At 46.4% G+C, this 12,016-nt stretch overlaps 1 protein-coding gene, 1 long non-coding RNA gene and 1 other non-coding gene across 6 annotated transcripts in view; 2 read left to right on the top strand and 1 right to left on the bottom strand.

The window, feature by feature from the left end:
• Positions 1-387: 387 nt before the first annotated feature.
• On the bottom strand, positions 388-8,804 carry ERVMER34-1 (endogenous retrovirus group MER34 member 1, envelope). 4 transcript variants are annotated; one of them, XM_033214695.1, is made up of 3 exons: positions 8,735-8,804; positions 8,077-8,216; positions 388-2,821 (listed from the first exon to the last, which is right to left on the bottom strand). In XM_033214695.1, the coding sequence occupies exon 3, from the start codon at positions 2,365-2,367 to the stop codon at positions 676-678; it is 1,692 nt and encodes a 563-aa protein (XP_033070586.1). In that variant the 5' UTR covers positions 2,368-2,821; positions 8,077-8,216; positions 8,735-8,804; the 3' UTR covers positions 388-675. The 4 variants fall into 4 exon arrangements, with proteins under 4 accessions (XP_033070586.1, XP_033070585.1, XP_033070587.1 ...); XM_033214694.1 differs by lacking the exon at positions 8,735-8,804 and adding an exon at positions 8,490-8,722; XM_033214696.1 differs by lacking the exon at positions 8,735-8,804 and adding an exon at positions 8,529-8,722.
• Positions 4,965-5,088, top strand: LOC117086527. Its single transcript, XR_004438424.1, has one exon. It is a non-coding gene; the product is annotated as a small nucleolar RNA SNORA26 (small nucleolar RNA).
• A 2-nt stretch (positions 8,805-8,806) lies between the features above and the next one.
• Positions 8,807-12,016, top strand: part of LOC117085622 — a 35,012-nt gene continuing 31,802 nt past the window's right edge. Inside the window, exon 1 of the long non-coding RNA XR_004438017.1 lies at positions 8,807-8,911. This is a non-coding gene — a long non-coding RNA (uncharacterized LOC117085622). The remainder of the gene's footprint in view (positions 8,912-12,016) is intronic.

Below are 12,016 nucleotides of genomic sequence, written 5' to 3'. Positions count from 1 at the left end.
ATCCTACTTCCACCTGCAGTCCATGTCGTAAGATGGCTAAAATGCATATCAGACTCACATTCCATTAGACCACTAAAATGCCCATGGGAAGCCAGGAAAGCTCAGATCATACCAGCCTAAATTATTTGTGGCTCTCTCTCTAAAGTAAGTTTTCCATCGATTCTGATGACTAACCAATATTTATTCTTTGAGACAAATTTAAGGACATAGTCTTGTATATGCGTACATTGGATTCTTCTACGACTTCAACGAAAATCAAGGGAACAAAATTCTCTTATCTATTCAAACACACTCTTTCATCTATCGAGAAGTCTACAAAGTGCTGTTGGGAGGAACTTTCCTGCTCCCAACTTCGTTCCAGTGTTTGGGGGCTTGCAAATTAACAGATTAATAGAAAGAACGTTTATTATATATGCATGCAAGAACACTATAAACAGCAAGGGGTAAGGGTTTACAGACCAACTTAATGGTTGTGTCTTAAGGCTTCAGAGTGAAACTATGAAAAGTTCTGATAAGGCTTATTTACAATACCTTGGGAGATCCTAGTGCTAAGTGCCCTTATAAGAGGAACACTCGGAGGAGGGTTTTGGCAGCTGAATTCTCAGTAAAGCCTGCTTTACTCATCAAAGTTTAGCTAAGGCTTTTTTTCTGCAGCTGCTCTTTGTTCAGATATTCTCAAAGTAGACTTGTGTCATACTGATGGGTTGTTAGTCCCTTCATTGCCCTATTTGAAACTTGACATGAAGTTTCATTGACAAGGAGCTGTGCTGATTGCTGTGGAGATAAGGCTGGGTTCAGAGGTTGGGAGTTAAGGGATCTGTGAGATTTGCGAAAGACGTGAACATAGATTAGAACAAAGATGAATAAGCAGAAAAGAACAATTAAAAGCACATAGCCCCATGATCTGAACCAGTCTCCCACTTTTGCAAATAGGCCTTCCCAATCAAATAACGGTCCATTCTTCAGGTTCTCAGATATTTCATATAGATGCTGTATATCAGACATTATTGCTTCCGAATTATTTATATAGAGGCAACACTGTTTGCCAACAGTTCTACAAGCCGTTTGTCGTTGGGTGGTTGGTATATCCAAGACATGATCCTTTTGGGAGGCAGACACTAAACTGCTAACTTTTGATTGGTGTGCTTCCAAGGTCTGCTTATTGGCACTGATTTCCTGTTCCATTGCTTTGGAAATGTTTAGAATTGCCTTTTCTAAATCATAAGTTCCCAAACTTGGAAAAAGGGCCCTTACTGTTGAATTGTCCTTGGGGTTGCAATACAGAGGTGAATTGTCTGTGTCTCGTTGGGTGCATCTATGTGGTGTTACTTTATGAATGAAGGATCTCAGGTTTGTAATTTGGCTAGCATTTAAGGTGAGGTATCTGGTGAGGGAAGGTACCAGATACCCAAGTCCACATCGTCCAGACCATTTAGGTGGAAACCCTTTGTACACCCCATTGCCGCATAACAAAAAGAGGCCAGAGTTGTTCACAGACAAGGTCAGATTGGAACCTGTGAGCCACCAGGTGGGGGTCTGGTGTCCATCATGATCTTTGTCATTAGTTATGTTGGCATCTGCACATCTCCATTTCCCATGTGCCTCTGTCAGGCCATAAGAGCAAAATAGGTTGCGAAATAGCTGGTACAGGAGGCCTTTGGTTTGGTTTTGGCAGCTATAAAGACAGGTGCCATTACCTGACCAGGTCAATCCAGAATTTCGATCTACCCATTTGTAGTCTTGGGTATTGGGTAGACCAATCAAGGGAACAGCTGAGCTGTTCCAGGTCTGGTTTGTGCAACCTGCAAACCAGGAACATTGTCTAGTGCCTAGGCAAACACTTGTATCATCATAATCATTCCTGGATTCATCTGTAACATCTATAGAAGGCATGAAGGTGCCATCTGTAAAATCAAACCATAATATTTGATTACAGTATTGTTTAGGTATATTACCTAGGAAGGGTCCAGTGCCATTTTTATTTTCTACACAAAGAGAAAAATTTCCCTCCAATAACCTTACTTGAGCGAAGGATAGACCTTGAGCTTCCATGGCGGCTTCCCAGTGCCAAGTCGCTTTACCATAGGAGGAAGTAGAGTGATTCTGTACTTCTGCTTGTGGATACCACACCCTTTCATACATCCATTGTCCAGAATAGGTCCACCAGGTGCTTGCACTGGCAGGAACAAAAACTAGTTCGGGTTGTTCTGCATTATCTAGATGCTCACATAGCCAGCAATTAGACTGATTAGTCAAGATAGATAGTGTTCGGAAAACTGGTGCAAGCAGGTGTTGAGCTTGTACTAGAGTTGTCAAAAAAGCAGTAAGGGTTAATTGAAGCAGGGCATAGTTTGAAAGGGAGACCATAGTGGAGGAACAGAGGGAAAACAGGCTAGGTTAAGAAAAGCAAACTCCAGACAACGGAGATTCAATGAAAGGGGAGGGTTTTGTTTAAATTTCTAAGTCAGAGAATTTTCCAGGTCAGGGAGGGAAGATGTTTCAGCTAGTTGGAGATGGAGACGAAGTTCTTGGTCTGAGATACTGAGTAAAGCTGTCTACTTCATCTGCTCATGGAGCCTGTGAGTAGGTGCTGAAATTCCTCAATTTGAGGTAACCCATAGGCATGACCTTCCAGTTGTCATGTGATGATCTTGATCTGGCTTGCTGTGGCTTGTACAAATTCAGGAATTTTATTTTGATGGCTGTGTAGGTGGGTAGCACTACTTCATAAGGTCTCTTCTTTTTCCAGGGAGGTTATAATACATCTTTTCTTCTAAAAACTTTGATATACTTGATCACCTGGTTGAAAAGATGGCAGGGTCTGTTAGAGAAAGCCACATATTTTTACCTGTTGAAAACATGCTCCAAGTATACTAATTATTGTATATAATTAATCATAGTTTTGAATTGTTCACTGAAGTCCCCACAATGCTCATTCAATCTATGAAAGTTTTAGAGATGCCAGTAGGCACAGAGTAGCCAGAAACTATTTCAAAAGCAGTCAGTCCTCCTATTTGGAGTATTCGACCTTTTTTGTTTCTTATTTTTTGTAGAGATGGGGTCTCACTTTGTTGCCCAGGCTGGTCTTGAACCCCTGGCCTCAACTGATCATCCTGTCTCAGCCTCCCAAAGTGTTGGAATTACAGCCATGAGCCACTGTACCTGGCCAGTATTCCAGATCTTTATAAGGACCAAGGATAATGCTTTTGGCTGAGTCCAGTTTATTGACAGATTTTTTCCTAGAGTTCATTTTATGTTTAGATTTTTAGGTTCCACTTGCCTTGAGGATTGAGGATAGTAGGGGGGATAAAATTTTAATGAATATCCAAGAGTTTTGCAAGGAAGTGATTTAATTCTGCTGTAAAGTGAGTTCCTTTATCTGATTCAATTCATAAAGGAATGCCAAAACAAGAAATAATCTCAGTTGTTAGTTTCCTTTCCACTGTTATGGCCTTAGCACATCTAGTTGGATAGCACAGTCCATCCATTAAACATGCAGTGAGAACAGTCTAAGGCTAGAGACAAATCTATAAAGTCCATTTAGAGTACCATAAAAGGCAATGTGGGTCTTGGAAGACTCTTTGTAGTATGCTTACCATACTCCAGAGTCTTGGTGAGATTTACGAGTCCTGCACTGGAAAACAATTTGATCAGAAATGCTATGGATGCCAAGAGCCAACTGTCTTTTGGCTCTTTTGATCATCCTATTCACGTATATGTAAATACTTTAAAATTTTCTGTATACTAATTGTGTTCTGACGTTTAGAAAACCTTTCCAGCTGAGGGCCAGGCACGGTGGGACACACCTGTAATCCAAGCACTTTGGGAGGCTGAGCCGGATGGATCACTTGAGGCCAGGAGTTCAAGAACAGCCTGACCAACATGGAGGAACCTCACCTCTACTAAAAATACAAAAATTAGCTGGTCATGGTGGTGTGCACCTGTGGTCCTAGCTACTTGGGAGACTGAGGGAGGAAAATTGCTTGAACCTGGGAGGCGGAGATTCCAGTGACCCAACATCGAGCCACTGCACTCCAGCCTGGGTGACAGAGTGAGACTCTGTCTAAAAAACAAAACTCAAAACAAACAAACAAAACACCTTTCCAGCTGAGGAGAGACTACCTTTCTTGGGGGCTAGCCAATTCTCAGAGATAACAAGGGGCCAACCAGGAGCATGTCGCTGATATACAAACTAATCCAGAGCCATACCTCCTCTATCTGGCCCTTACACACATGTAAGCAATTATCTGTCTGCCTTAATCATCCCAGGGCCACGTGCTATGCAACTAGGGGACAACCTCTACAGTTTGAAATCCATTGAAATGATTTAAACTAGCCAATCCTAAGCTGTTCACCCTGCCCTGTCTCTTCTTTCCCATGGAGGTTAACACACATCCCTGGCCTTGAGTGGAACGAAATGATCCAGGCCACAAGCACATGACCAGTGGGACTGGAGGGTTCCTTGATGTGTTTGTCACCAAGGCCCGAATCTGGCTCTCTTAACAGAAAGGCAATTGACACTCATGGGCTCACTTAGCAAAACAGCTGCTTCTAATGGGGATTGCAGACTTCAAGAAACTGAGATGCAGCCAGGCACAGTGGCTCACACCTGTAATCCCAGCACTTTGGGAGGCCAAGGCGGGCAGATCACATGAGGTCGGGAGTTCGAGACCAGCCTGACCAACATGGAGAAATCACATCTCTACTAAAAATACAAAATTAGCCAGCTATGGTGGCACATGCAATCCCAGCTACTCAGGAAGGTAAGGCAGGAGAATTGCGTGAACCTGGGAGATGGAGGTTGTAGTGAGCCAAGATTAGGCCATTGCACTCCAGCCTGGGCAAAAAGATGGAAACTCCATCTCAAAAAAGAAACTGAGATGCATGAGCTGTGGACCAGGAAGCACTGCAAGGAGTAGTAGCAAACCCTGTAAAAAAAAAAAAATCTTAAATCACCCTTTCTTGTGCCGCTTTTAAGGTTAACACAGTGCTTTAAGCAGAAGGGTAAAGTAAGTCTCCATAAAACCCAGAGAAGAGAATGTGAAGCTCCTCTTTGGAGGAGCTGGACTCCTGTCTGGAGTCGCAGCTGAACAATTTCCTTACAGTTTAAGCACCTTTGTGATATTTTTACATGTCACATATGATGCATTTAAACTTAACCTTAGTTTTGACAGTGCATTAAAACCAAGTGTTGGTATTTGACACTGTAGGCAGTAATGGTGCAGCAAAATAGTGTAAAGACTGCTTTTACCTGAGAACATCTGAAGACTGGCTGACTCTGGTCACGCCTCCCAGAACCAGATTTCAATGGGTATGGACATTTGAACTGTTACCTACTTAGGCCATGGAATGTCTCAGGTTACTCAAACTCAGCCACAAATGCCTTGCGTCACTTGCGTTCATCCTGATCTCAAAGGCAGGTGTGCACACTTACCAGCTGGCTATTGCTACCAATGGATTCCCAATTGTGCTGCCTTTGCCTAACCTCTATGTGCTCTCCCAGGCACAACCACAGAAACCTTCACTGAGATACTGAAATTAGCATTATCCACCCCACACACCTGTTTTTATTTACTCAGTTTTGGCAAGCTTTTCCGTGTTTATTGCTGTGAAAACAATGAGCTAGCTCTGGGTATTCTAGGACAACTTTCTTCCTCTCAGGTAAGTTCCATAGCATATATATATATTTTTCTTTTCCCTCGGAGACAGGGTCTCACTCTGTTGCCCAAGCTGGAATGCAGTGGTGCAAACATGGCTCCCTGCAGCCTTGAACATCTGGGCTCAAGGAATCCTCCCACCTCAGCCTTCCCTGTAGCTGGAACTACAGGCATGCACCACCATACCTGGCTTTTTTTTTTTTTTTTTTTTAATTATTTTTAATAGAGACAAGGTCTGGCCATGTTGCCCAGGGTGGTCTCAAACTTCTAAGTTCAAGCAATCCTCTCATCTTGGCATCCCAAAGTGCTAGTATTACATACAGGTGTGAACCACCACGCCTGGCCTCATAGCACATTTTTCATGTCAGTTGGATCCCGTGGCATCAGGCATGCTCCTATGCCCATGTAGTGACCTCAGTTGCCACCCTAATTGACAAAGCCATTAACCTTTTTTTTTTTTTTTTTTTTTTTTGAGACGGAGTCTTGCTCTGTCGCCCAGGCTGGAGTGCAGTGGCCGGATCTCAGCTCACTGCAAGCTCCGCCTCCCGGGTTTACGCCATTCTCTCGCCTCAGCCTCCCGAGTAGCTGGGACTACAGGCGCCCGCCATCTCGCCCGGCTAATTTTTTGTATATTTTAGTAGAGACGGGGTTTCACCGTGTTAGCCAGGAGGGTCTCGATCTCCTGACCTCGTGATCCGCCCGTCTCGGCCTCCCAAAGTGCTGGGATTACAGGCTTGAGCCACCGCGCCCGGCCGCCATTAACCTTACAATAGGTTCTCTTATTTACCTTTGTTTCCCATTCTGTGTCAACTCTTACAATTCCATAAAAGAGTGCCTTTCTACTTGACAGATCAACCCCTCCTCATCTTGCAACTCTGTAATGCTCTAAACCTGTACCTCTCCCTGATGGAGAACCCCACTCCACATACACGTGATTACAGTCACAGAGTTGGCTTCTAACCCCCAAGAAGACCTCTTAAGACACTCCCTTGAGTCATCCACACTTACTCTGGGCCAGGTGTGGTGGCTAACACCTGTAATCCCAACACTTTGGGAGTCCGAGCCAGGCAGATCACCTGAGGTTGGGAGTTTCAGACCAGCCTGGCCAACATAGTGAAACCTCATCTCTACTAAAAAATACAAAAATTAGCCAGCGTGGTGGTTTGTGCCTGTCTTCCCAGCTACTCGGGGGATCACTTGAACTCAGGAGGTGGAGGTTGCAGTGAGCTGAGGTAGTACCACTGCACTGCAGCCTGGGCAACAGAGCAAGGCTCTGTCTTAAACAAACAAAAAACAGACTTACTCTGTTCTGTGACAGCTCTTATAAACAAAATTTTCAGAAAGATAATAACTGGCTATGACATAGTGAGCTTGTACACTGGCGAAAGAGAAAACATACACTACTTACACTGACTAGATATACCCTGGGACTCTGCCATGTCCTTGGCAGTCTGGAAGCCCCATAGATGACGATGATGATGATTTGAGATGGAATTATTATTCTTACTATTATTAATTGAGATGGAATCTGTTCTCACTGTTGCTCAGGCTGGAGTGCAGTGGTGCGATCTCCGCTCACTGCAACCTCTGCTTCCCGTGTTCAATCTATTCTCCTGCCTCAGCCTCTCGAGTAGCTGAAATTACACGCATGCACCACCACGCCTGGCTAATTTTTGTATTTTTAGTAGAGATGGGGTTTCACCATGTTGGCCAGACGGTTCTCGAACTCCTGACCTCAGGCGATCCGCCCGCCTCGGCCTCCCAAAGTGCTGAGATTACGGGAGTGAGTCACTGCGCCCTACTCCCCAGATTCTCGACCTCAGCAGATACTCCCATCACCAATGGGCATATAATTGCTATCCGATTACAGCTATTTATTTTCCTATATAAATTGTTATTGTTCATTGCACAACACTTAGGAAACTTATAGAGTATCTTTATGGAATGGTAGGACACAGAAAACTGCCAAATGGGCAGACAAAAATGGACTCCCTGTCTCTCCTCCACCCAGCTTGCGACCCTACCCTTATCTCTTACTCATGTTTATTGTCGGGCAAATGCCCCACAACCTAAAAAAGACATGGCTACCAAAGGGGGACAAGCAATTATGCTATGGATTAGACATGGGACCAAATGGACTTCTTTAGCTAGTGTGCTCACAAAGGGCAGACATAGGAGAGGCTCAAGAAAAAATAAAGCATTATACTTACAAGACCTAAAGACAGAAACCACGCCAGCCATACAGGGAAAGACACTAGGATGGTCAGTAGGCAGTAGACCACCGTGAGGGAAAGGTTTGGAACACAGCCTCTATTGCCTTCTGTTAAGTGAGCCGGATTCAGACACCAGGAACCCTCCGGTCCCACTGGCCAGGTGCTCGGGACTGGGTAATTTCCTCCGCTCAAGGCTAGGAACATACCTGCGCTTAGAACTGAGGCTGCCGCACCTCCGCAGACGTAGAAGACGAATTCTTGGAGCCCAGGGTCGGCCGGGGTTGGGTTCCTGCCGCCGCGCGCGCTACCCGCCCGAAACCCGCTACAAAGTAGCGGCGCGTCTGCCCTGGGGAGGCAAAGCGCAAACTTGTTACCGCGCCGGAACCTGCCCCGGGATCCTCCCAGCTGCTCCGCAGAACGCAGCGCCTGTGCGTCCGGCGGCCCTGGGACTGGCGCGGCCTTCTGCCCCCTGAGCCGCCGAGGGCTGCTCCACCCCTCCGTTCTGGCCGTGGGGAGCAGAGGAGCTCGGGGCGGGCAAAGCTCGAGGGGACACTGGGAGAGCCCAGACCCTGCCTGGGAGCACTCCCAGCCAGAGTCCAAAGGGCAGAGACGCACTCACAGCGCAACTCCTCGGGACAAACTGGCCGACGATCCCCACCTGGCCAGAAGACCAAGAAGAAGGTGCGCGGCGGGAACTGACCGGAGCGGGGACGCACGAGGGCCGGGAAGTTCCCGGGCTGGGGCGGGGCGGGGCGGGGCACCGCAGGGCAGATTGCCGGATTCAGGCACCAGGAACCCACTGGTCCAACAGGCCAGGTGCTCCGGGGCTGGGTAATTTCCTCCCGCTCAAGACTAGTAACATACCTGCACTTTGGGCGTAGGGAAGACTCCGGGCGGGACGGGGCGGGGCTGGGAGGGGAGCCACGGGGCCGGCAGCCAATCCCAGGAAACTTCGGGACGAGGGCAGGACCCGGGCTGGACCGGCCCGCCCGTTGGTCACCGGTGTCCTCGGCCTGCCTAGGTCTGGATCCTGCACGCTGGGTGAGACACAAGGCCACCCTGCACGAAGCATCCTTCGAACCTCAGGGATCCTGGGCAGGAGAATCGGCTTCTTCAGGCACCCTGCTGGGCCTTGGCCCTCTTCGATCTGGTTCCCTCAGCCCCTCAGTTTCTCCCCCGGGAAGCCTTGGCGATTACCCTCTCCTCCCCTTGGCGCCTAGGCTCTCAGTCACGCGACCGCCTAGAGCTCTGAGCTGTTATTTATACCGCGTTTTTTTGGTTTTTTTTGTTTTTTGGTTTTTTTTTTTTTGAGACGGAGTCTCGCTCTGTCGCCCAGGCTGGAGTGCAGTGACGGATCTCAGCTCACTGCAAGCTCCGCCTCCCGGGTCTACGCCATTCTCCTGCCTCAGCCTCCCGAGTAGCTGGGACTACAGGCGCCCGCCACCTCGCCCAGCTAGTTTTTTGTATTTTTTTTGTAGAGACGGGGTTTCACCGTGTTAGCCAGGATGGTCTCGATCTTCTGACCTCGTGATCCGCCCGTCTCGGCCTCCCAAAGTGCTGGGATTACAGGCTTGAGCCACCGCTCCCGGCCTTATGCCGCGTTTTTACTCACTTAAGTATTCAGCACGGGTTCATCAGGTGTGTACTCTGTGCCAGGCAATCTTCTAATCCTTAAATGGAAGAAATAAAGGACTCCCTTGGACTGACATTTTTCATGGAGAATAAAAAATGAACACAAAATATAAAAAATGTTAAGGTTATAAGAGCTAAAGAAAAAAACGTGTTAAAACTTGAAAATATAAAAATAGCAAATCATCTTTCCTGTGGACAAATGAAACCCCTCTTTGATTCTAAGAAACAAAGAAACAAAACCCATCATGACTGGTGTTCTGTAGTCTTTGGAAAATACGTTTTACTGTAGAAATGACTAAATACGATGAAAGACTCTTTACCAGTAGTGGTTGGTCGGCACCTCCACACCTGAGTAGCATCCTATTTTGGTTCATGTTTGATAAAGCAGAAGAGACCTAAAGAGACATGGGCCAGCCGGCGCGGTGGCTCATGCCTGTAATCCCAGCACTGGGGAGGCCGAAGTGGGCAGATCACCTGAGGTCGAGAGTTTGAAACCAGTCTGACCAACATGGAGAAACCCTGTCTATACTAAAAATACAAAATTTGCCGGGCTTGGTGGTGCACGCCTGTAATGCCAGCTACTCGGGAGGCTGAGGCAGGAGAATCGCTTGAGGCAGAGGTTGCGGCGAGCCGAGAGACTTCGCTATTGCACTCCAGCCTGGGCAACAAGACAGAAACTCCATCTCAAAAAAAGAAAAAGAAAAAGAAAAGAAAAGACAAGGGCCAAGGGCCATCGCGCTGAGGCGTGGAACACGTGGTCCGCAGTTGGGATACTAACTGCTGTATGGGTGGGGGAGTGGTCCTCAAACCCTGGAGCTTCTCAGTCCCTGCCTCTTTCAACCTCTAAATGGGACCACTGCTTTTCCCTTCCCACTGTTCTGCTGGCTGGAGCACCCTCACCACCAGCAGCGCGGCTCTCACCCATCTGGTCTGGGTTCTGCCAGCCCCACGGGTCTAAGCTCTCCCCAGGCCATTATTTTTTGCCTCTTCCTTCTTCATTGAGGTCCTCTCTCTGTCTTTTGCTCTTTTGCCTGGCTCAAGACATGGGTTTAACCACTGTTTATACTACCCCTTGCTAATGTTGACTCACTACCCCATATCTTTTTCTTTTTTCTTTTTTCCCAAGTGGCACTTTTTGAGATGTCTTTTTTTTTTTTTTTTTTTTTGAGACGGAGTCTTGCTCTGTCGCCCGGGCTGGAGTGCAGTGGCTGGATCGCTGCTCACTGCAAGCTCCGCCTCCCAGGTTCACGCCATTCTCCTGCCTCAGCCTCCCAAGTAGCTGGGACTACAGGCGCCCGCCACCTCGCCCGGCTAGTTTTTTGCATTTTTTTTTTAGTAGAGATGGGGTTTCACCGTGTTAGCCAAGATGGTCTCGATCTCCTGACCTCGTGATCTGCCCATCTCGGCCTCCCAAAGTGCTGGGATTACAGGCTTGAGCCACCGCGCCCAGCCGAGATGTATTTTATTGATGTTTCTTTACACGTTGTTTTTACATGCATTACAGTGTGACGAACACATCCATCCACTGAAATAACATTATTCTCAACCATGCAAAAGCAAGCAATACTCTTAGAATAATCCTTTCTGCATATGTCTTTAGACACTTTTACATTCATAACATGGCGGTCACCACCCCATTTCTATGTTTAAGTAACTTGACTTTTTCTCTTTCTCCCTTTCTCTATCAATTAAGTTCCCATTTTATTTTACCTCAAGCTACTTTTACCTAATAGAATATCTATGTTTTTCACTGTAAGATTGAATAAGGCCAGAGATGAGGAGAATAGTGATTGTGAAATAAAATGAAAGACATAAATACTCAATTCTTGGGAGCAATAGCCTTGTTGTTGGGATACGTTTATTCATTTATAAAACCAATGAGAACCTACCATATGTCAAGTACTGTAGTAGACCTGAGAGCAAATAGTGAAAAAAAACCCAAATCAAGGACCTTGCCCTTGTGGAACTTTTAGTATAGTAGATAAAACAGACATTGATACACAAATCATACAAAAATGTAAAATTACCACTTAACAAGAGCTGGAGTGGTGGTCAGGGACCTAACTGTGAGTTTGAGGGAAGGAAGAGTAAGCAGAAAATTGAAGATGAGTTTATAAAGCAAAAGAGTGGAGCCTGGGGTATAGGTAGAGGAAAGAGGATGTACAGTGTGTGTGCTCTAGGAAGGAGCTCAGTGTATCCATGGACATGTAGAAAGGCTGCCGTGACTTTCTACAAAAAAAAGCCAAGGGGTCAGGTGGGGTGGAGAGAGATATAGGATAAGGCATGATATAATCTGGGCTATAGAGGGAATGTGGCTGGAGATGCTGGTGACTGCCAGACCATGCTGGACCTTGTAAACCATGTTTAAAATGCCCATCAATGATGCTCATTAGTAATGTGTTGTACAAATGCAGGTCAATAAAAGTTGATGTTTGCAAGACCAGCATGTGTTCAGGTCATTATGTTCACAGCTAATAATAGCTAACCATTATTGCACACTTATTTGATTCTCTG

The sequence above is a fragment of the Trachypithecus francoisi genome, unplaced genomic scaffold (assembly GCF_009764315.1).
Source record: "Trachypithecus francoisi isolate TF-2019V2 unplaced genomic scaffold, Tfra_2.0 Lachesis_group1, whole genome shotgun sequence".
Classification (NCBI taxonomy): Eukaryota; Metazoa; Chordata; class Mammalia; order Primates; family Cercopithecidae; genus Trachypithecus; species Trachypithecus francoisi.
This window is presented reverse-complemented; position numbering and strand designations above follow the sequence as displayed.

Excerpts from the sequence above, each read along its gene's own strand:
- ERVMER34-1 (XM_033214695.1), bottom strand. The coding sequence starts at position 2,367 with ATGGTCTCCCTTTCAAACTATGCCCTGCTTCAATTAACCCTTACTGCT.